At 43.2% G+C, this 23,147-nt stretch overlaps 1 protein-coding gene across 1 annotated transcript; it reads left to right on the top strand.

Moving 5' to 3' along the window:
• The first annotated feature begins 7,716 nt into the window (after positions 1-7,716).
• LOC311133689 (CMP-N-acetylneuraminate-beta-galactosamide-alpha-2,3-sialyltransferase 2-like) lies at positions 7,717-22,568 on the top strand. The gene is made up of 6 exons (XM_084167226.1): positions 7,717-8,525; positions 17,102-17,295; positions 19,280-19,459; positions 20,236-20,281; positions 21,701-21,820; positions 21,937-22,568. Exons 1-6 carry the CDS (start codon positions 8,016-8,018, stop codon positions 22,105-22,107), a joined length of 1,221 nt encoding a protein of 406 aa, XP_084023352.1. The 5' UTR covers positions 7,717-8,015; the 3' UTR covers positions 22,108-22,568.
• Positions 22,569-23,147: the final 579 nt, after the last annotated feature.

Genomic DNA, 23,147 nt, shown 5'->3' with positions numbered 1-23,147 from the left:
CTAATTCTCGCTAATCATGGAACTGTGCAACGGTCCAGTCGTGGTGAACCGTGCGCCAGGCTCCAGGTTTAAACTGCTACGTGTCTTCTGAGTTCCATAATGATTCAAATAGGCAACATGTCCCAAATGATTGTACAACGTCAGCCTAATATGATCCACTATTGCTAGCATCCCTCAGGAACAACTACACGGACGTGACAGAGGAAAGAAAGGTAAATGGAATGGAATGGAATAATGCAATGTAAAATATAATAAGCACGGGTTTCCAAATTTCATCCCTGCAAATTATGAGGGCATACAATTCAAATTATGAATAACGGCACAGCTATTTATAGTCTACTTCACTGTGGAAAAGGGGCTGCAATACGTCATGTTGATATGATTTTCAGTTTGCCTCCATATGACTGGTTTCACATTCCTCTCCAGGGATCATTAGGAAAAATCATCTAAAACAATTGCTATGTGTATTTACAATACCCTTCTCCAAACAGATTACTCATTTACCTCTTATCCATTTGGACCCAGCAGGTTCGCTTGACCTTATTCATGGTTTCCTCACGCGTATAGGTGGCGGAATGAAGTCAAGGTCAGAATATTGTGTATCTGTAGACACACCTCGGCCACAATAATAATTTCTTAACTCTCCACCCCAAACTAATAAGCGGGTGAATAGCATGCTATTTGCATTTTCTATAGATGGTTAAAGGACAAGTTTGGTATTTATATTTTATATTTCTTGTTTTACATTGAAATTAGTCTACGGACCACGAGAAACTGTAACCCGCTGTTAGAATTTGTTCCAATAGCCACTGCTAACCTGAGCTATGACCAGCTCCATTGCTTACATAGTGTAGGTGTGCAAAACGAGCAGAATGAAATGTTGACCCTTTTTTTGTGAACATTAAATTGCATTTCTCATTGTATTGATTGGTATGGGTGTGGCTAATTGTTCCAGAAGCCCATTAGGCAATTTATACCCTCCCGGTAGCAGCTATATGCTTTTTACTGTAAGTCTGCAGTATTAAAAGAAACCAAATGTTTTATTTTAAATTACCCTAAGATCGGTCAATGAATCTATGTAAAGATGATAAAGCCTTTACATTTGTGCTTCATGACATACAGTACCAGTCAAAAGTTTGGAAACACCTATTCATTGCAGGGTTTTTCGTTATTTTTACTATTTTCTACTAGGATAATAGTGAAGACATCAAAACTATGAAATTACACATATAGAATCATGTAGTAACCAAAAAAGTGTTTTATATTTAAGATTCTTCAAATAGCCACCCTTTGCCTTGATGACAGCTTTGCACACTCTTGGCATTCTCTCAACCGGCTTCACCTGGAATGCTTTTCCAACAGTCTTGAAGGAGTTCCCACATATGCTGAGCACTTGTTGGCTGCTTTTCCTTCACTCTGCGGTCCGACTCATTCCAAACCATCTCAATTTGGTTGAGGTCGGGGGATTGTGGAGGCCAAGTCATCTGATGCAGCACTCCATCACTCTCCTTCTTGGTCAAATAGCCCTTACACAGCCTGGAGGTGGGTTGGGTCATTGTCCTGTTGAAAAACACATGATAGTCCCACTAAGCCCAAACCAGATGGGATGTCGTATCACTGCAGAATGCTGTGGTAGCCATGCTGGTTAAGTGTGCCTTGAATTCTAAATAAATCACAGACAGTGTCACCAGCAAAGCACCCCCACACCATAACACCTCCTCCTCCATGCTTTATGGTGGGAAATACACATGCGGAGATCATCCGTTCACCCCCACGCGTCTCACGAAGCCAAGTCTATTCTTCTTATTGGTGTCCTTTAGTAGTGGTTTCTTTGCAGTAATTCGACCATGAAGGCCTGATTCACACAGTCTCCTCTGAACAGTTGATGTTGAGATGTGTCTGTTACTTGAACTCTGTGAAGCATTTACTTGGGCTGCAATTTCTGAGGCTGGTAACTCTAATGAACTTATCCTCTGCAGCAGAGGTAACTCTGGGTCTTCCATTCCTGTGGCAATCCTCATGAGAGCCAGTTTCATCATAGCGCTTGATGGTTTTTGCGACTGCACTTGAAGAAACGTTCAAAGTTCTTGAAATGTTCCGTATTGACTGACCTTCATGTCTTAAAGTAATAATGGACTGTTGTTTCTCTTTGCTTATTTGAGCTGTTCTTGCCATAATATGGACTTGGTCTTTTACCAAATAGGGCTATCTTCTGTATACCAACCCTACCTTGTCACAACACAACTGATTGGCTCAAACGCATTAAGAAGGAAAGCAATTCCACAAATTAACTTTTAGAAGGCACACCTGTTAATTTAAATGCATTCCAGGTGACTATCTTATGAAGCTGGTTGAGAGTATGCCAAGAGAGTGCAAAGCTGTCATCAAGGCAAAGGGTGGCTATTTGAAGAATCTCAAATATAAAATATATTTTGATTTGTTTAACACTTTTTTGGTTACTACATGATTCCATATGTGTTATTTCATAGTTTTGATATCTTCACTATTATTCTACAATGTAAAAAAAAATTAAAAATGAAGAAAAACCCTTAAATGAGTAGGTGTGTCCAAACTTTTGACTGGTAGTGTAGGTATAAGCTAATCACGGTTGACTCAAAAGCCATTCCAATTGCCCATTGTAACACAATGTATAGTAGGATACTAACTACAAGGGTCTTTAAATCCCGCCCAAAATGTGGAAGATGTGATACACTTTGTTGTGTAACCTACCTACCATGAAAAGAGTATAGACAAAGTTACAATGTATCAACTTTGAGTTGCACTAGCTGTGCCACTAGAGATCCTGGTTTGAATCTAGGCTCTGTCGTAGACGGCTGCGACCGGGAGACCCATGGGGTGGCGCACAATTGGCCCAGCGTCATCCAGGGTAGGGGAGGGAATGGCCGGCAGGGATGTAGCTCAGTTGGTTGGGTTCAATTCCCACGGGGGGGCCAGTATGAAAAAATGAAAAAATGATGTATGCACTCACAAACTGTAAGTAAGAGCGTCTGCTAAATGACAAAAATTTATAAATGTAAATGTATTTGGGGAGTTTCTCCCATTCTTCTCTGCAGATCCTCTCAAGCTCTGTCACATTGGATGGGGAGCATCGCTGCACAGCTATTTTCAGGTCTCTCCAGAGATGTTCGATTGGGTTCAAGTCCAGGCTCTGGCTGGGTCACTCAAGGACATTCAGAAACTTGTCCCGAAGCCACTCCTGCGTTGTCTTAGCTGTGTGCTTAGGGTCATTGTCCTGTTGGAAGGTGAACCTTCGCCCCAGTCTGAGGTCCTGAGCGCTCTGGAGCAGGTGTCGTATCGAGTGAGTGGTGGCAATTATTGCTGATAAACAAAGGAGTCCGCTCATACTGAATCCCTGATCATAAGTTTATTCAGATCACAAGCTTTAGCATGAGTGACAGATGTCATGACATCCGGAGAACGGCGCCTCAGATTGGAATGGCCGTTCTGCCCTTTCTGTGTCTAGCCCCTATTTATAAACAATGCAAAAAGATGGGTGGCTCCCTCTTCTGGCCAATCACCAGTCTCCCCTGTCTACAACACTCTTCCTGTCTGTTGTATGTGGCGTTACACTAAAACATTCCCTCTTGATACTAAAATCAACATTCTTTCAGTTCCACTTAAAAACATTTAACAACAGCATAATCCCAATACACGACACAGGTTTTCATCAAGGACCTCTCTGTACTTTGCTCCGTTCAACTTTCCCTCGATCCTGACTAGTCTCCCAGTCCCTGCTGATGAAAAACATCCCCACAGCATGATGCTGCCACCACCATGTTGTCATGTGCCTTTTACTGAGGAGTGGCTTCCGTCTGGCCACTACCATAAAGGCCTGATTGGTGGAGTGTTGCAGAGATGGTTGTCCTTCTGGAAGGTTCTCCCATCTCCCCAGAGGAACTCACCTCCCTGATCAAGGCCCTTCTCTCCTAATTGCTCAGTGTCACGATCGTCAGGGAGAGACCAAGGCGCAGCGTTGAATGCGAACATTATATATTTATTTAGAATGATCACACGATCAAAACAACAACGATAACGTGACGTCTACAGTATAACACAAACCAAATCAGAACAAGAAACCACAAACACAAAGTGAAAGACAGACAGTTAAATATGGCTCCCAATCAGAGACAACCAGCTGACACTCGTTGCCTCTGATTGGGAGTCACTCAGGCCAACATAGATAGACAACGACTAGAACCTAAACAAAATAAACACCCTGGCTCAACATACGAGAGTCCCCAGAGCCAGGGCGTGACAGTACCCCCCCCCCCAAAGGCGCGGACTCCGACCGCGCCAACCAACCACAACAGGGGAGGGACCGGGTGGGCACTCCGCCTCGGCGGCGGATCCGGCTCCGGACATGACCCAGGCACGGGTTGTGCTGGACTGACGACGCGCACCCCTGGCTTGGTGCGTGGAGGAGGAACGGGCCTTACCAGGCTGACGACGCACACCGTAGGCTTGGTGCGTGGAGCAGGGACAGGCCGGACTGGGCTGACGAAGCACACCACTGACTTGGTGCGGGGAGCAGGAACGGGCCGAGCCGGGCTGACGAAGCGCACCACTACTTGGTGCGGGGAGCAGGAATGGGCCGGACCGGGCTGACGAAGCGCACCCCTGACTTGGTGCGGGGAGCAGGAATGGGCCGGACCGGGCTGACGAAGCGCACCCCTGACTTGGTGCGGGGAGCAGGAATGGGCCGGACCGGGCTGACGACGCACACCACTGACTTGGTGCGGGGAGCAGGAATGGGCCGGACCGGGCTGACGACGCACACCACTGACTTGGTGCGGGGAGCAGGAATGGGCCGGACCGGGCTGACGACGCGCACCACTGACTTGGTGCGGGGAGCAGGAACGGGCCGCGCCGGGCTGACGAAACGCACCACTGACTTGGTGGGAGTGGCAGGAACAGGCCGGACCGTACTGGGAACACACACCACTGGCCCTACGTGGGGATCAGGAACAGGCCGGACCGGACTGGCAACACACGCCAGTACCTCTCGCCGTGCCTCTACAACCTCCTTCCCCCTGGTGACCAGTGACTCCCGTAACCTGGCGGCCTCCTCTGCCAACCCGCTGGACCGCTCTATCGCGGCCTCCTGCTGCCCCGACGTCGTGAGCCCCCCCCTAAAAAATTTCTGGGGGTCTCTCCTCCCCGTGGGCCAGGCCTCCATCGTTCTCGCCCAACTCTCGCTCCTCTGTCTCCAACTCCCGCCATTCAGCTCCTCAATGGGCTTGACCCAGTCGAAGCTCTTCCTCAACTGGTCCCAAGTCCACCCTCTCTGCTCCTCACTAGGCTTGACCCAGTCGAGGTTGCCACGGAGATCTGCTAGCGATGGCTCCTGGACACGCTGCTTGGTCTGGTTTTGGTGGTTTCTTCTGTCACGTTCGTCTAAGGAGGGAGAGGACCAAGGCGCAGCGTTGAATGCGAACATTATATATTTATTTAGAATGATCACACGATCAAAACAACAACGATAACGTGACGTCTACAGTATAACACAAACCAAATCAGAACAAGAAACCACAAACACAAAGTGAAAGACAGACAGTTAAATATGACTCCCAATCAGAGACAACCAGCTGACACTTGTTGCCTCTGATTGGGAGTCACTCAGGCCAACATAGATAGACAACGACTAGAACCTAAACAAAATAAACACCCTGGCTCAACATACGAGAGTCCCCAGAGCCAGGGCGTGACACTCAGTTTGGCGGCCAGCTAAACAGGATGCACCTGAGCTCAATTTCGAGTGTCATAGCAAAGGTTCTGAATACTTATGTAAATAAAGTATTTCTGTTAAAAATATATATACATTTGCAAAAATGTCTAAAAACCTGTTTTCGCTTTGTCATTATGGGGTATTGTGTGTAAATTGATGAGGAAAAACAATTATTTAATCAATTTTAGAATATGGCTGTAACGTAACAAAATATGGAAAAGGGGAAATGGTCTGAATACTTTCCGAATGCACTGTAGTCTGCAAAGTAGGTATGCCCTTGCAGATTAACGCTAATCAGAACTGTATAAAGTATTTTAAATATAATAGTACAGTGTAGTACAGTGCCTTCAGAAAGTGACTTTAAAATGGATTACATTTAGATTATTTGTCACTGGCCTACACACAATACTCCATAATGTCAAAGTGTAATTACGTTTTCATTTTTTATGAAAAATGAAAAGCTAAAGTGTCTGGAGTCAATAAGTATTCAACCCCTTTGTTATGGCAATTCTAAATATGTTCAGGAGTAAAATTTTGCTTAACAAGTCATAATAAGTTGCATGTGTTTAACATGATGTTTGAATGACTACCTCATCTCTGTACCCCACACATACAATTATCTGTAAGGTCGCTCAGTCGAGCAGTGAATTTCAAACACTCTGCGGTGATGCCCTGTGTGTATCCCTATGTGGGTGTTTTCTCTCTTGCCCTGTCATTGTAATTCAGGGTTACCTGCCTTCATTTGATTGAATAATTAATGTGAAGTGTCTGGGCCTGGGCCTACCGGTTGAGCCTGGGCCATTTGTTCTGCTGTTCTGAGGATAAGATGCAGGGATGTTTGGTCTGCAGCAGGACCAGAGAGGCAGACAGACAAGCAGGCAGGGATACACCGATATGATCTCATCTCATCTAACAGAACTCTTCCACAGCATCAGCTGATCCCTGGGAATTCTCCCTCCAACCCCTCCTCTCTCGGATCCTTTAACCACTGTGGCTTTAGCTTGGCAGCCAGGTGGGGAGTCTCTGTTGTTAATATCCAGAGGCAGCAGCAGCCCAGTGAGGGAAGTCAGCAGGCTTGCTTATTTCAATGCAAGTGATTCTGCATCCCTGATATCACTGAGTCTGGCCCCAAAGGAAGGGGGGGGAGGGTTTCTATGTGTGTTTCCTGACGGCTGTAGCTACAGTTTATGCAGGCAGTGTATCTATGGGAGATGCATTAATGCAGAGCCAGCGTGTGACTTTATTTATTAACTTTTGTGTTGCAGAATGGACTCAGTCGTGTTCCTGAGAGAGGCTACAGTTGTTCTGGCTTTCCACTCCTTCGATGGTAGTGTTGTGCTCTGAGAACTCAAGGTGAAGAAAAAAAGGCTGCACGTTAACAGTTCTGTTGGATTTCCTCTTTCTGTGCCACACACATGAAGAGGGGTGCTAACAACAGAAGGTTCACAGCCAGTAGGGTGACTCTGTTACATTTGTGCAAGCTTTGTTATCGATCGTGCTGATATGAAGTGGAGTTAGTACTGAGCGCCTATATTAAGTGCAAATACTGTAAATACCAGATGGCCATCCACACAGTATAATTTTGATGGATGTTTTCAAGATACTGTATGAATTTTGCCCTACATCGATGGGCAGTTTATCAAAAGCTGCTGTCTTTCTGTTCAGTATGTGGCTCTTGGAGTATTGGTTTCTCTCCCAATCTCCTATATGTTACGTAAGCAGCTTGGTTGAGTATGAAAATGTATGCACTCACTAACTGTAAGTCGCTCTGGATAAGAGCGTCTGCTAAATGACTAAAATGTAAATGTAAAATGGTTGACGTTTATTTAGTTTCCGAATCATTGCGTTGATGCTGATATCTGTGTATGTTTGTGTCTTCTAGAAGCAGGAAGCTATGCAGCGTGCGCAGACCAGAGCTCTGGAGAGAAACATGGAGGTTGAACCAATGAGAGGCCTTCTTTAGGCTGGTTAGGAAGGCTATTTCCTTCCTCTTTTTCTTTCCTCGCCGATTGCCTTGAACAGAGCAAGGCAGTCTCCCTCGTAAGCGGCAGACAAAAGTATTTGGTCGAATGTTTTCCTGGGACTTATTCTCCTCGATCAAATGGGACGCATCAGGCCAGGGTCACAATCCAGCTAACACCCTCTTTCCATTATAAACTCAGGTATCAACCAATTCTTCTGCATGTTTGTGTTACCTGTGATTTTAGGAAGTGTGCCATCTCTCTGGCTGGAACAGCAGGGAGATAAAACATTAGGAAGTAGTTGCTGAATGTTTCTGGTTCTTACGCTTGAATCCGGAAGCACTAAGGATATAAAGTCAAGGAGCCAAGACAATACCACTGGACTGCCTAAGTTGGGTTGCACCACTGGAACTCCTGGTGCCGACGCCTGTTGTCTTATCACTGGACTGCCTTTTACCCAGGGCACTGACTGTACCTCAAAACATCCAGTCATGCTCTTCAAGAGGAAGTTGTGCCTGTTTTCTCTGTTTGGTGGGATTCTCTTTGTCATGATCACCATTCAGAAGAACAACATCCTGTCTATGACTTTGATGAAGACCCATGCCACCTCCAGGACTGTTCCAGGGCCCGCTGTTAACCGAACATGGGCAACACACAGTGCCACGGTGCCCAGTCCGGACAGGATATGTGAGTGCCCGTCCTGCATAGCGGACATGGAGGTTTCTGCGTGGTTCGCTCAGCACTATGACCCCCAGCAGCAGCCCTTCCTCACAGACAGAGACAACAACATGGACCCCCTGGCCCTGAAGTGGTGGCTGGTAAGACCATTACTATTGATGAGAATACTGTGGCCATGTATGTGGCCAAATACTGTCAGCTTATTGTTAAAGGTGTATGATTATACAGCAAAAATTCTGTATATTGTAACAAAAATTACAGAAAGGAATCTCTGACACTTTCCCAAATAATATGTCTGTACATTATTAGTAGTACATCAGTACAATGTAACACATTTCTACTTAGTAATAATAATAATAATGTAGTATTACATTGTATTACTATATATGTGACCAACCAGCTCGATTCGGTCTTTTGTAGCAAAATTTGAAATTGTGTTTTTTACATTGGATAAAAGTAGAGACTCATAGCTAGAAAATAGTATATCATAGGCTATAACTAGCAAAGCAAATGGCTCTGAGATATGAATAATATTACTACACAGATCATACACGTAAGGTTAGCTAGCGAGCCAGCCAGCTAACGTTAGCTAGCTAGCTAACAGTACACTTTAACTTGAAATGAAAACGACTTTCTGATAAAATTAGAAACGTGTAATATCTGAAAATGTAGCTATCTAAACTATCTAATCCGAACTCATCTCTCGGCATGTCCAGCCCACTCATTATCTCAGCCAATCATGGTTAGCGGGAAGGTTGCTGTCTTTTTCTGTGGTTAAAACAACTAGGCTCGTAATTTAACAATTGTATTCGTATTTACAGATGGCATACAAGTTTGTTATTAAGGCACATGAAAGTTCACATGTTCCAGAAGGCATTTCTGTCAAAAAACGCATTTTGATTTTTAAAAAAAGTTTACGTTCAAATTTGTATTTGTGTTTATTAGGGATCCCCATTAGCTCCTGTGAAGTAGTGATGCGTGACAGACACCTAGTTTCCTGAAACGAGTCACTTTTTTTTTTGCGAGTTAATATTTGACGGAAGGACCTTTGGCAACAATTACAGCTGTGAATCATTTTCAATATGATTTTACCAACTTTGCACAACTCTTAAGGCAACATATATACATCGTTTTTGTCAAAATTGCTCAAGTTCAGTAAATTTGGTTGGGAATCATTGATGGACAGCAATATTTAAACTTTGTTTTTAAGCAGATTTAAGTCAGGACTCAGACTGCACCATTCAGGAACACTTGAGTGTTCTTGAATGGTCCAGTCTCAGTCCTGACTCTTGCAAAGCCATTCTGGTGTGTATTTTCATCATGTTCTGGGTATGCTTGTCATCGGCATGGACTGGGGAGTTTGTCAGGATCAAAAGAAATATGAAAGGAGCAAAGCCCAGGTAAAAAGTTAGAGGAAAACCTGACTCAGTCTTCTGAAAACCTAACCATGGGATACAGTTGTATTTTTCAGAGTGACAATTAGACTAATTGGAATGCCAAAGACACAGCAGAATGGCTTTCTAATAGGTGTTGAGTGTTCCTAAGTGGTCTAGTCTCAGTCCTGGCATGAAAATCAGAGACAAAGTTTGAATATTGCTGTCAATAAATGATTCCCAACCAAATGTACTGAGCTTGAGCAATTTTGACAAAAACAATGGAAAGTATTCATATCCCTTGACTTATTCCACATTGCAGCCTGAATTATAAAAATGGATACAATCGATTTTTTTTCTCACCCATCTACACACTATACCCCATAATGACAAAGTGAAAACAAGTTTTTAGAACTTGTAGCAATTTAAAAAATAAATAAATACAGAAATATCTAATTTACATACAGTGGGGAGAACAAGTATTTGATACACAGCCGATTTTGCAGGTTTTCCTACTTACAAAGCATGTAGAGGTCTGTAATTTTTATCATAGGTACACTTCCAGAAAATCACATTGTATGATTTTTAAGTAATTAATTTGCATTTTATTGCATGACATAAGTATTTGATACATCAGAAAAGGGGGCGGCAGGGGCGGCAGGTGGCTTAGTGGGTAAGAGCGTTGTGCCAGTAACCGAAAGGTCGCTGGTTCTAATCCCCGAGCCGACAAGGTGAAAAATCTGTCGATGTGCCCTTGAGCAAGGCACTTAACCCTAATTGCTCCTGTAAGTCGCTCTGGATAAGAGCGTCTGCTAAATGACTCAAATGTAAATGTAAATGTAAAAGCAGAACTTAATATTTGGTACAGAAACCTTTGTTTGCAATTACAGAGATCATACGTTTCCTGTAGGTCTTGACCAGGTTTGCACACACTGCAGCAGGGATTTTGGCCCACTCCTTCATACAGACCTTCTCCAGATCCTTCAGGTTTCAGGGCTGTCGCTGGGCAATATGGACTTTCAGCTCCCTCCAAAGATGTTCTATTGGGTTCAGGTCTGGAGACTGGCTAGGCCACTCCAGGACCTTGAGATGCTTCTTACGGAGCCACTCCTTAGTTGCCCTGGCTGTGTGTTTCGGGTTGTTGTCATGCTGGAAGACCCAGCCACGACCCATCTTCAATGCTCTTACTGAGGGAAGGAGGTTGTTGGCCAAGATCTCGTGATACATGGCCCCATCCATCCTCCCCTCAATACGGTGCAGTCGTCCTGTCCCCTTTGCAGAAAAGCATCCCCAAAGAATGATGTTTCCACCTCCATGCTTCACGGTTGGGATGGTGTTCTTGGGGTTGTACTCATCCTTCTTCTTCCTCCAAACACGGCGAGTGGAGTTTAGACCAAAAAGCTCTATTTTTGTCTCATCAGACCACATGACCTTCTCCCATTCCTCCTCTGGATCATCCAGATGGTCATTGGCAAACTTCAGACGGGCCTGGACATGCGCTGGCTTGAGCAGGGGGACCTTGTGTGCACTGCAGGATTTTAATCCATGATGGCGTAGTGTGTTACTAATGGTTTTCTTTGAGACTGTGGTCCCAGCTCTCTTCAGGTCATTGACCAGGTCCTGCCGTGTAGTTCTGGGCTGATCCCTCACCTTCCTCATGATCATTGATGCCCCACGAGGTGAGATCTTGCATGGAGCCCCAGACCGAGGGTGATTGACCGTCATCTTGAACTTCTTCCATTTTCTAATATTTGCGCCAACAGTTGTTGCCTTCTCACCAAGCTGCTTGCCTATTGTCCTGTAGCCCATCCCAGCATTGTGCAGGTCTACAATTTTATCCCTGATGTCCTTACACAGCTCTCTGATCTTGGCCATTGTGGAGAGGTTGGAGTCTGTTTGATTGAGTGTGTGGACAGGTGTCTTTTATACAGGTAACGAGTTCAAACAGGTGCAGTAATGAGTGGAGAACAGGAGGGCTTCTTAAAGAAAAACTAACAGGTCTGTGAGAGCCGGAATTCTTACTGGTTGGTAGGTGATCAAATACTTATGTCATGCAATAAAATGCAAATTAATTACTTAAAAATCATACAATGTGATATTCTGGATTTTTGTTTTAGATTCCGTCTCTCACAGTTGAAGTGTACCTATGATAACAATTACAGACCTCTACATGCTTTGTAAGTAGGAAAACCTGCAAAATCGTCAGTGTATCAAATACTTGTTCTCCCCACTGTAAGTATTCAAGGGGAGTCAATCCATGTTAGAATCAACCTTGGCTGTGATTACAGCTGTGAGTCTTCCTGGGTAAGTCTAAGAGCTTTGCACACCTGGACTGTACAATATTTGCACATTATTCGTTTAAAAATTCTTCAAGCTCTGTCAAGTTGGTTGTTGATCATTACTAAACAGCCATTTTTAAGTCTTTCCATAGATTTTCAAGCTGATTTACATTACCAGTCAAAACTTTGGACACACCTACTCATTCAAGGTGTTTTTTTTTATTTTTTAAACTATTTTCTACATTGTAGAATAATAGTGAAGACATCAAAACTATGAAATAACACATATGGAATAATGTAGTAACACAAAAAGTGTTAAACAAATCAAAATATATTTTATATTTGAAATTATTCAAATAGCCACCCTTTGCCTTGATGACAGCTTTGCACACGCTTGGCATTCTCTCAACCAGCTTCACCTGGAATGCTTTTCTAACAGTCTTGAAGGAGTTCCCACATATGCTGAGCACTTGTTGGCTGCTTTTCCTTCACCCTGCCGTCCGACTCATCCCAAACCATCTCAATTGGGTTGAGGTCGGGGGATTGTGGAGGCCAAGTCATCTGATGCAGCACTCCATCACTCTCCTTCTTGTTAAAATAGCCCTTACACAGCCTAGAGGCCTGAAGAATGTAAGAATGCTGTTCATTGACTATAGCTCAGCATTCAACACCATAGTACCCTCCAAGCTCATCATTAAGCTCGAGGCCCTGGGTCTGAACCCCGCCCTGTGCAACTGGGTCCTGGACTTCCTGATGGGCCGCCCCCAGGTGGTGAAGGTAGGAAACAACATCTCCACTTCGCTGATCCTCAACACTGGGGCCCCACAAGGGTGCGTGCTTAGCCCCCTCCTGTACTCCCTGTTCATCCATGACTGCGTGGCCAAGCACGCCTCCAACTCAATCACCAAGTTTGCAGACGACACAACAGTAGTAGGCTTGATTACCAACAATGACGAGACCGCCTACAGGGAGGAGGTGAGGGCTCTGGGAGTGTGGTGCCAGGAAAATAACCTCTCACTCAACATTAACAAAACAAAGGAGATGATCGTGGACTTCAGGAAACAGCAGAGGGTGCACCCCCCTATCCTCATCGAATGGACCGCAGTGGAGAAGGTGGAAAGCTTCAAGTTCCTTGACGTACACATCACCGACAAACTGAAATTGTCCACCCACGCAGACAGTGAAGAAGGCGCAACAGAGCCTCTTCAACCTCAGGAGGCTGAAGAAATTTGGCTTAGCACCTAAAACCCTCACAAACCTTTACAGATGCACAATTGAGAGCATCCTGTCGGGCTGTATCACCGCCTGGTACGGCAACTGCACCGCCCGCAACCGCAGGGCTCTCCAGAGGGTGGTGCGGTCTGCGGAACGCATTACCGGGGGCAAACTACCCGCCCTCCAAGACACATACAGCACCCGATGTCACAGGAAGGCCAAAAAGATCATCAAGGACATCAACCACCCAAGCCACTGCCTGTTCACCGCGCTATCACCGCGCTATCATCCAGAAGATGATACACATTAGAGGCTGCTGCTCCCTATTGAAATCACTGGCCACTTTAAGAAATGGAACACTAGTCACTTTAATAATGTTTACATATCTTGCACTACTCATCTCATATGTATATACTGCATTATATTCTATAATATTCTACTGTATCTTAGTCCATGCCGCTCTGTCATTGCTTGTCCATATATGTATATATTCTTAAATCCCATTCCTTACTAGTTTTGTGTGTATTAGGTATATGTTGTGAAATTGTTTGATACTACTTGTTAGATATTACTGCACTGTCGGAGCTAGAAGCACAAGCATTTCGCTACACCTGCTATAACATCTGCTAAACACGTGTATGTGACAAATAAAATAAAATTTGATTTGATTTGATTTGGTCATTGTCCTGTTGAAAAACAAATGATAGTCCCACTAAGCCCAAACCAGATGGGATGGCGTATCGCTGCAGAATGCTGTGGTAGCCATGCTGGTTAAGTGTGCCTTGAATTCTAAATAAATCACAGACAGTGTCAACAGCAAGCACCCCCACACCATAACACCTCCTCCTCCATGCTTTACGGTGGGAAATACACATGCAGAGATCATCCGTACACCCACACCACGTCTCACAAAGCCACGGCGGTTGGAACCAAAAATCTCCAGTTTGGACTCCAGACCAAAGGACACATTTCCACCGGTCTAATGTCTATTGCTCGTGTTTCTTGGCCCAAGCAGGTCTCTTCTTCTTATGGGTGTCCTAGTAGTGGTTTCTTTGCAGCAATTCAACCATGAAGGCCTGATTCACACAGTACCCTCTGAACAGTTGATGTTGAGATGTGTCTGTGACTTGAACTCTGTGAAGCATTTATTTCCTAGGCTGGTAACTCTAATGAACGTATCCTCTGCAGCAGAGTTAACTCTGGGTCTTCCATTCCTGTGGCGGTCCTCATGAGAGCCAGTTTTATCATAGCGCTTGATGGTTTTTGTGACTGCACTTGAAGAAACCTTCAAAGTTCTTGACATTTTCCGTATTGACTGACCTTCATGTCTTAAAGTAATGATGGACTTTTGTTTCTCTTTGCTTATTTGAGCTGTTCTTGCCATAATATGGACTTGGTCTTTTACCAAATAGGGCTATCTTCTGTATACCCCCCCTCTACCTTGTCACAACACAACTGATTGGCTCAAACACATTAAGAAGGAAATAAATTCCACAAATTAACTTTTAAGAAGGCATACCTGTTAATTGAAATGCGTTCCAGGTGACTACCTCATGAAGCTGGTTGAGAGAATGCCAAGAGTGTGCAAAGCTGTCATCAAGGCAAAGGGTGGCTATTTGAAGAAACCTAAATATAAAATATATTTTGATTGATTTAACACTTTTTTGGTTACTACATTATTCCATGTGTTATTTCATAGTTCTGATATCTTCACTATTATTCTACAATGTAGAAAATAGTAAAAATAAAGAAAAACCCTTGAATGAGTAGGTGTGTCCAAACCTTTGACTGGTACTGTATGTCAAACCTGTAACTATGCCACTCAGGAACATTCAATGTCTTCTTGATAAGCAACTCCAGTGTATAATTGTGTTTTGGGTTATTGTCCTGCTGAAAGGTGAATTTGTCTCCAAGTGTCTGTTGGAAAGCAGACTGAACCAGGTTTCCTCTAGGATTTTGACTGTGCTTAGCTATATTATGTTCACTCTGTCATTTAGGTTAGTATTTTGGAGTAACTACAATGTTGTTGATCCATCCTCCGTTTTCTCCTATCACATCCATTAAACTCTGTAACTGTTTTAATGTCACCATTGGCCTCATGGTGAAATCCCTGAGCGGTTTCCTTCCTCTCCGGCAACTCAGTTAGGAAGGACGCCTGTGTCTTTGTAGTGACTGGGTGTATTGATACACTATCCAAAGTGTAATTAATAACTTCACCATGCTTAAAGGGATATTCTGCTTCTTCTTTTTTTTTACCCATCTACCAATAGGTGCTCTTCTTTGCGAAGTATTGGAAAACCTCCCTGGTCTTTGTGGTTGATTCTGTGTTTGAAATTCACTGCTCGACTGAGAGACCTTACAGATAATTGTATGTGTGGGGTACAGATATGAGGTAGTCATTCAAAAATCATGTTAAACACTATTATTGCACACAGAGTGAGTCCATGCCACTTCGTATGTGACTTGTTAAGCACATTTTTACTCCTGAACTTATTTAGGCTTGCCATGACAAAGGGGTTGAATTTTTATTGGCTCAAGACATTTTAGCTTTTCATTTGTATTATTCCACTTTGACATTATGGGTTATTGTCTGTAAACCAGTGACACAACATCTCAATTTAATCCATTTTAAATTCAGGCTGTAACACAACAAAATGTGGAAAAAGTATATACTTTCTGCCCTAAGAGTTGTGCGAAGTTGGTAGAATCTTATTTCAAATTATTCACAGCGGTAATAGCTGAAAATAGTGCTTCCACTAAGTATTAACTCTGGGATGTGAAGACATCCACAATCAAGACATATTAGTTTTTAGATTTTGTATTCATTTAAAAAATGTTCAATAACTTTAATTCACTTTGAAAATGTGGAGTAGGTTGTGTAGGAAAAAATATCAAATGTAAATTATGAAGACTATGCAAGGGGTGAGTAGACTTTCACTAGGCACTGTATATGGATGTGTAATGTGTGTATTCCCAGATATACTCGCCAGTCATCATTTTATTCCTATGAGGGATTTAGGGCTCTATTCAATCTTTATCGCTGAAGCGTTAGAAATTTAAAGGCAATTTCCAATTGAGCCGACATATGCAGCGTTTACCGTGAATGCAGTCTTCGCTAATGCTGAACATTGCCTTTAAATGTCAATCACGCTGTAATGCTGAACTTCCGTGATATGGATTGAATAGAGCCCTTAGTAGTCCTACTCTCTTGTCTCTCATGCATGCTGCAAATATCAAAGTTTGAAGTCAAAAAATAATTGTGGCAAATGGAGAATATCTCAAAAAGACAGCTTCTGTGGTGCACAGCAAAAACTAAACGTGCTCTGTTTCTACCATCATTTCCTGGCCAAATGTCATTAAAACCTACTGCGGTGGATTTCTTGCACTGTAATCGTCAGGGTGATTACTTTCCAAAATAAACTCCCTGAAGGAGAATTCTGCCTCAGTTAGCCTTTCTCCAGTCTGAGCCTTTGTTTCAATACGTTTTAATTTAACGTAATTAGAGGCTTTTGAGGTTTCGCAAGCAACACTGTAAGTGGGCTAAGATAAGCTTGGCAGTGTGGCACTTAAATGCAGTGGTCAGGACACACACACACACACCGACTGTTAATAAGATTACCACAAAGAGGCTGGCTGGTAATGAAGGGGCACATTTAACACATGGCCTCCCTCTGGAGCTGCCAACATTAGAATCTATTTAGGCTGGTGATTCCCTGAGTACTGAATATTAAAAGGACCCTTGTATATTGCCCTGTTTTTGTTTGTTGGTAGTCAAAGGTGAGCGCAGGCATTATTCCTGTGAGATATTGTTGTTCCACATCTAAAGTGAGTTTTTAACATTCCCGTCAGGCTTTGCAGCAGTCCACCGATGAGCGTACGATATACGAGGTGATCCAGAAGATGTTCCAGGTCATCACTCCCCCTGCCATGGATGTACAACCCAAACAAGCTCAATGCAGGAAGTGTGCAGTGGTGGGGAACTCAGGAAACCTGCTGGGCTCTCAATATGGCTCCTTGATAGACTCCCATAACAGTGTCATAAGGTATGTCCCAGAGAAAACATGGCCCAACGCAGACAACACAAACAATCAAACAGTCAAAACAACCATTAACAGACATAACAACGGCAGTACATAGTCCAAACAACCATGATTATCACCAACATAGTCTAAAAAGCGAGAGCAGGCATTACACAACCCCATCGCTGCCATGATCCAAACAACCTACAGCCATTCACATTGGCAGGATTAGGCAATAGTGAGCTTGATGAACCGCAGTGACCAGGCTTCAGTTCCAGACACGCATCAAACCACCTGACCCAATTACCTCATCCCCTGAAACCAGTGAGGTATGCCAAATGAGCTCAATCAAGACCATAATTAGTTAACTATTGGTTAAGTCAGGTGGTTGACTGACTGTCTGGAATGAATGCACACATACACTACCGGTCAAACGTTTTAGAACACCTATTCATTCAAGGGTTTTTCTTCATTTTTACTATTTTCTACATTGTAGAATAATAGTGAAGACATCAAAACTATGAAATAACACACATGGAATCATGTAGTAACCAAAAAAGTGTTAATCAAATCAAAATATATTTTATATTTGAGATTCTTCAAATAGCCACCCTTTGCTTTGATGACAGCTTTGCACACCATTGGCATTCTCTCAACCAGCTTCATGAGGTAGTCACCTGGAATGCATTTCAATTAACAGGTGTGCCTTCTTAAAAGTTAATTTGTGTGTATACAGAAGATGGTATTTTACCAAATAGGGCTAAGTCCATATTATGGCAAGAACAGCTTAAATAAGCAAAGAGAAATGACAGTCCATCATTACTTTAAGACATGAAGGTCAGTCAATTTGGTGCATTTCAAGAACTTTGAAAGTTTCTTCAAGTGCAGACGCAAAAAACATCAAGCGCTATGATGAAACTGGCTCTCATGAGCACCGCCACAGGAATGGAAGAGGATAAGTTCATTAGAGTTAGCAGCCTCAGAAATTGCATCCCAAATAAATGCTTCACAGAGTTCAAGTAACAGACACATCTCAACATCAATTGTTCAGAGGAGACTGTGTGAATCAGGCCTTCATGGTCGAATTGCTACAAAGAAACCACTACTAAAGGAAACCAATAAGAAGAAGAGACTTGCTTGGGCCAAGAAACATGAGCAATGGACATTAGACCGGTGGAAATTAGTGCTTTGGTCTGGAGTCCAAATTTGTGAGACGCGGTGTGGGTGAACGGATGATCGCCGCATTTGTATTTCCCAACATAAAGCATGGAGGAGGAGGTGTTATGGTGTGTGGGTACTTTGCTGGTGACACTGTCTGTGATTTATTTAGAATTCAAGGCACACTTAACCAACATGGCTACCACAGCATTCTGCAGCGATACGCCATCCCATCTGGTTTGGCTTAGTGGGACTATCATTTGTTTTTCAACAGGACAATGACCCAACACACCTCCAGGCTGTGTAAGGGCTATTTGACCAAGAAGGAGAGTGATGGAGTGATGCATCAGATGACCTGGCCTCCACAATCCCCCGACCTCAACCAAATTGAGATGGTTTGGGATGAGTCGGACCGCAAAGTGAAGGAAAAGCAGCCAACAAGTGCTCAGCATATGTGGGAACTCCTTCAAGACTATTGGAAAAGCATTCCAGGTGAAGCTGGTTGAGAGAATGCCAAGAGTGTTCAAGGCAATCATCAAGGCAAAGGGTGGCTATTTGAAGAATCTCAAATATAAAATATATTTGGATTTGTTTAACACTTTTTTGGTTACTACATTATTCCATATGTGTTATTTGATAGTTTTGATGTCTTCACCATTATTCTACAATGTAGAAAATAGTAACACCCTGGAATGAGTAGGTGTGTCCAAACTTTTGACCGGTAGTGTAGACTACAGCCCAGTAGCTGCAGGGTTACCATGTTAAATCTAATACAGTGTCTGATTGTTAACTCACACGCCATACATGACATGCCTGTGAACTGAAGCAATGTTCTCGCTTTGCTGTCAAGGATGAATAAAGCCACCACAGCAGGGTTTGAGGTGGATGTGGGCAACAGAACGACACACCACTTCATGTACCCTGAGAGTGCAGTGGACATCGCCCCTGGGGTCCACCTCGTCCTGCTTCCCTTTAAACTCCGCGATCTACAGTGGGTGGCCAGCGCCCTGTCAACGGGAGAGATCAAAACGTAGGTCCACTCTATGCCAATTCCAAGCTTTTTACTGTCACTCCACAACATGCAGTAGCTGCATTTGTGCACTCAACTGACTATTGCATGGTATGCATCTGACTGACTAAAACAGATGGCATAGTTAATTGTTGACCTTGACCTTGTCCTAGGGCTCTATTCAATCAGACCCGCTTAAGCCAACATTTACATAGCAGTTGTTTTGCCGGTGTCTGAGGTGGAACTGCTTTAGAGCTATCAAATCCACAAAGCGGACATTGCCTTTGGCTGCACGGATTCGCATTAAGAGAAATCCCATGCAGTCTTGTTGACAAGTTCGAACACTGGAATGTGAGCTGTAATCGACACCTCAACTAGGCTGATATGAATCCTCATAATTTAGTTGAATGTCATTATTTCTATATAGTCTACACTACCTCATTCTGAACTTCTAACGTGAGTGGGACAGGTGTGGCTTCGTGACAATGATCAAGACCAGCTGCTCACCAATTTGACAGCTCCAACGCAGTCACACCTCCGACACCACCAAAACATCAGCTAAAGTATGCGGGTGTAGGCTATCACCGGTTAACACTTGATCTGATTGAATCTAGGCCCTAGTCTGTTTTTTAATGTGACAGTTGTCTTTTCTGTGTACATTTTTACTGTTCCGTTTCTATCGTGACAAATGTTTGTCATTGTAGATGAGAACTGGTTCTCAACTCACCTACCTGGTTTAATAAAGGTAAAATAAAATAAAACAATTGTATTGTTGTTTTTCTTTCATGTTTCTTCAGAACATACATGAGGGTGAAAGATCGAGTACAGGCTGACAAGGACAAGGTAGGTCTTGACATTTAGTTGAGGACAAAAATACAGGTTGCAAAGTAGTTGGGAAGAGATTTTTGATGATTTATGAACTGATACACAAAACAACACTTGATTCAAAACTTAGAGTTTTTCAATTTAAATTATTATACAAAATTCTTGCACAAACAGAATGTTATGTATATGAGGCATACAACCATCTCAGCTCTGCATATGTTGCTTGCTATGAAGAGACAGAATCATTAGATCACTTATTTTGGTATTGCCCCTATGTAGCTTGTTTCTGGTCACAGGTTCAGGAATGGCTGAAAAATTAACCCTACAAATAGCACTGTTGGGAAATTTGGAAAACCTTAGTCAATCAATCAACAATATAATAATACTTTTGGTAAAAATATTTACAGTACCAGTCAAAAGTTTGGACACACCTACTCATTCAAGGGTTTTTCTTTATTTTTACTATTTTCTACATTGATGAAGACATCAAAACTATGAAATAACACACATGGAATCATGTAGTAAGCAAAAAAGTGTTAAACAAATCAAAATATATTTTATGTTTTAGATTCTTCAAAGTAGCCACCCTTTGCCTTGATGATAGCTTTGCACACTCTTGGCATTCTCGCAACCAGCTTCACCTGGAATGCTTTTCCAACAGTCTTGAAGGAGTTCCCACATATGCTGAGCACTTGTTGGCTGCTTTTCCTTCACTCTGCGGTCCAACTCCTCCCAAACCATCTCAATTGGGTTGAGGTCGGGTGATTGTGGAGGCCAGGTCATCTGATGCAGCCCTCCATCACTCTCCTTCTTGGTCAAATAGCCCTTACACAGCCTGGAGGTGTGTTGGGTCATTATCCTGTTGAAAAACAAATGATATCCCATCTGGTTTGCGCTTAGTGGGACTGGCGTATCGCCACAGAATGCTGTGGTAGCCATGCTGGTTAAGTGTGCCTTGAATTCTAAATAAATCACAGACAGTGTCACCAGCAAAGCACCCACCCACCTCCTCCTCCATGCTTCACGGTGGGAACCACACATACGTTCACCTACTCTGCGTCTCACAAAGACATGGCGATTGGAACCAAAAATCTCAAATTAGGACTCATCAGACCAAAGGACAGATTTCCACCGGTCTAATGTCCATTGCTCGTGTTTCTTGGCCCAAGCAAGTCTCTTCTTCTTATTGGTGTCCTCTGAACAGTTGATGTTGAGATGTGTCTGTTACTTGAACTCTGTGAAGCATTTATTTGGGCTGCAATTTCTGAGGCTGGTAACTCTAATGAACGTATCCTCTGCAGCAGAGGTAACTGTACATGTAACATAAAAAAATCTGTAAAAAGCTGTAATTTTATTTATTGTCATGTTGGATGAAAACATTTAATTATTAACACTTTATGTGTGTTGCATTACAGCTAATCACCCTCTCGTTTGCAGGTAATAGTAGTAAATCCAGCATTCTTTAAGTACACCCACGACCGGTGGACAGAGCACCATGGCAGATACCCATCCACAGGCATGCTGGCCATCATATTTGCCCTGCACATCTGCGATGAAGTGAGTATCCTTTGACATCAAGAGCCTAATCTTTAGAATGAGAAGCCTGGTTGAAAGTAAACAGAATACTAATAACACTAGTAATGCTAACGCTAAACATTGCTGTCCTTCTCCAGGTGTCTGTATTTGGCTATGGAGCTGACCAACATGGGAACTGGCACCACTACTGGGAGGAAAACAAGTATGGTGGCGCGTTTAGGAAAACCGGGGTCCACCATGCCGATTTTGAGACGGAGGTTATCCAAAAGCTCGACACGGTGGGCAAAATTAAGCTGCACAGGAGATGAGAATGAGCAGGGGTGGTGTGTACAGGATGAAGCCATTAAAGTGTAGTGGTCTGGTGGACAGAAACGGTCAGAGATTTGCCCTGCTCTCTGCAACTAGCGCCTGTGAGCAACACATACAACCAAAACCACAAACGGGAGTCCTCAAACAAAAACAAAAACTTGAATAATGTACAGTGCCTTCAGAAAGTATTCATACCCCTTGACTTATTCCACATTTTGTTGTGTTACAGCCTCAGAGATCTACAGACAGTTGTGGGATCTTATATAGACAGGTGTGTCTCTTTCTAAATCATGTCCAAACAATTGAATTCGCTACAGGTGGACTTCAATCCAGTTGTACTGACATCTCAAGGATGATCAAATGAAATTGGATGCACCTGAGCTCAATTTGGATTTCATGTAATGGACATACACAAAATAGTCCAAATTGGTGAAGTGAAATGAAAAAAATAACTTGTTTCAAAAAATTCAAAAAAATAAATAAGGGAAAAGTGGTGCGTGCATATGTATTCACCCCCTTTGCTATGAAGCCCCTAAATAAGATCTGGTGCAACCAATTACCTTCAGATATCACATAATTTGTTAAATAAAGTCCACCTGTGTGCAACCTAAGTGTCACATGATCTGTCACATGATCTCAGTATATATACACCTGTTCTGAAAGGCCCCAGAGTGTGCAACACCACTAAGCAAGGGGCACCACCAAGCAAGCCCGACCATAAAGACCAAGGAGCTCTCCAAATAGGTCAGGGACAAAGTTGTGGAGAAGTACAGATCAGGGTTGGGTTATAAAAAAATATCAGAAACTTTGAACAACCCACGGAGCACCATTAAATCCATTATTTTAAAAATTGAAAGAATATGGCACCACAACAAACCTGCCAAGAGAGGGCCGCCCACCAAAACTCACGGACCAGGCAAGGAGGGCATTAATCAGAGAGCCAACAAAGAGACCAAAGATAACCCTGAAGGAGCTGTAAAGCTCCACAGTGGAGATTGGAGTATCTATCCATAGGACCACTTTAAGCATTCACTCCACA

Source organism: Coregonus lavaretus (genome assembly GCF_964263955.1).
Source record: "Coregonus lavaretus genome assembly, chromosome: 8".
In the NCBI taxonomy this organism is placed as follows: Eukaryota; Metazoa; Chordata; class Actinopteri; order Salmoniformes; family Salmonidae; genus Coregonus; species Coregonus lavaretus.
This window is presented reverse-complemented; position numbering and strand designations above follow the sequence as displayed.

Bases quoted from the DNA above. Each gene is read 5' to 3' on its own strand.
- LOC311133689 (XM_084167226.1), top strand. From the start codon at position 8,016: ATGTTTCTGGTTCTTACGCTTGAATCCGGAAGCACTAAGGATATAAAG. The intron at 17,296-19,279 runs GTATGTCCCAGA...TTTGCTGTCAAG, and splicing joins TCCCATAACAGTGTCATAAG to GATGAATAAAGCCACCACAG. The intron at 20,282-21,700 runs GTAGGTCTTGAC...TCTCGTTTGCAG, and splicing joins TACAGGCTGACAAGGACAAG to GTAATAGTAGTAAATCCAGC.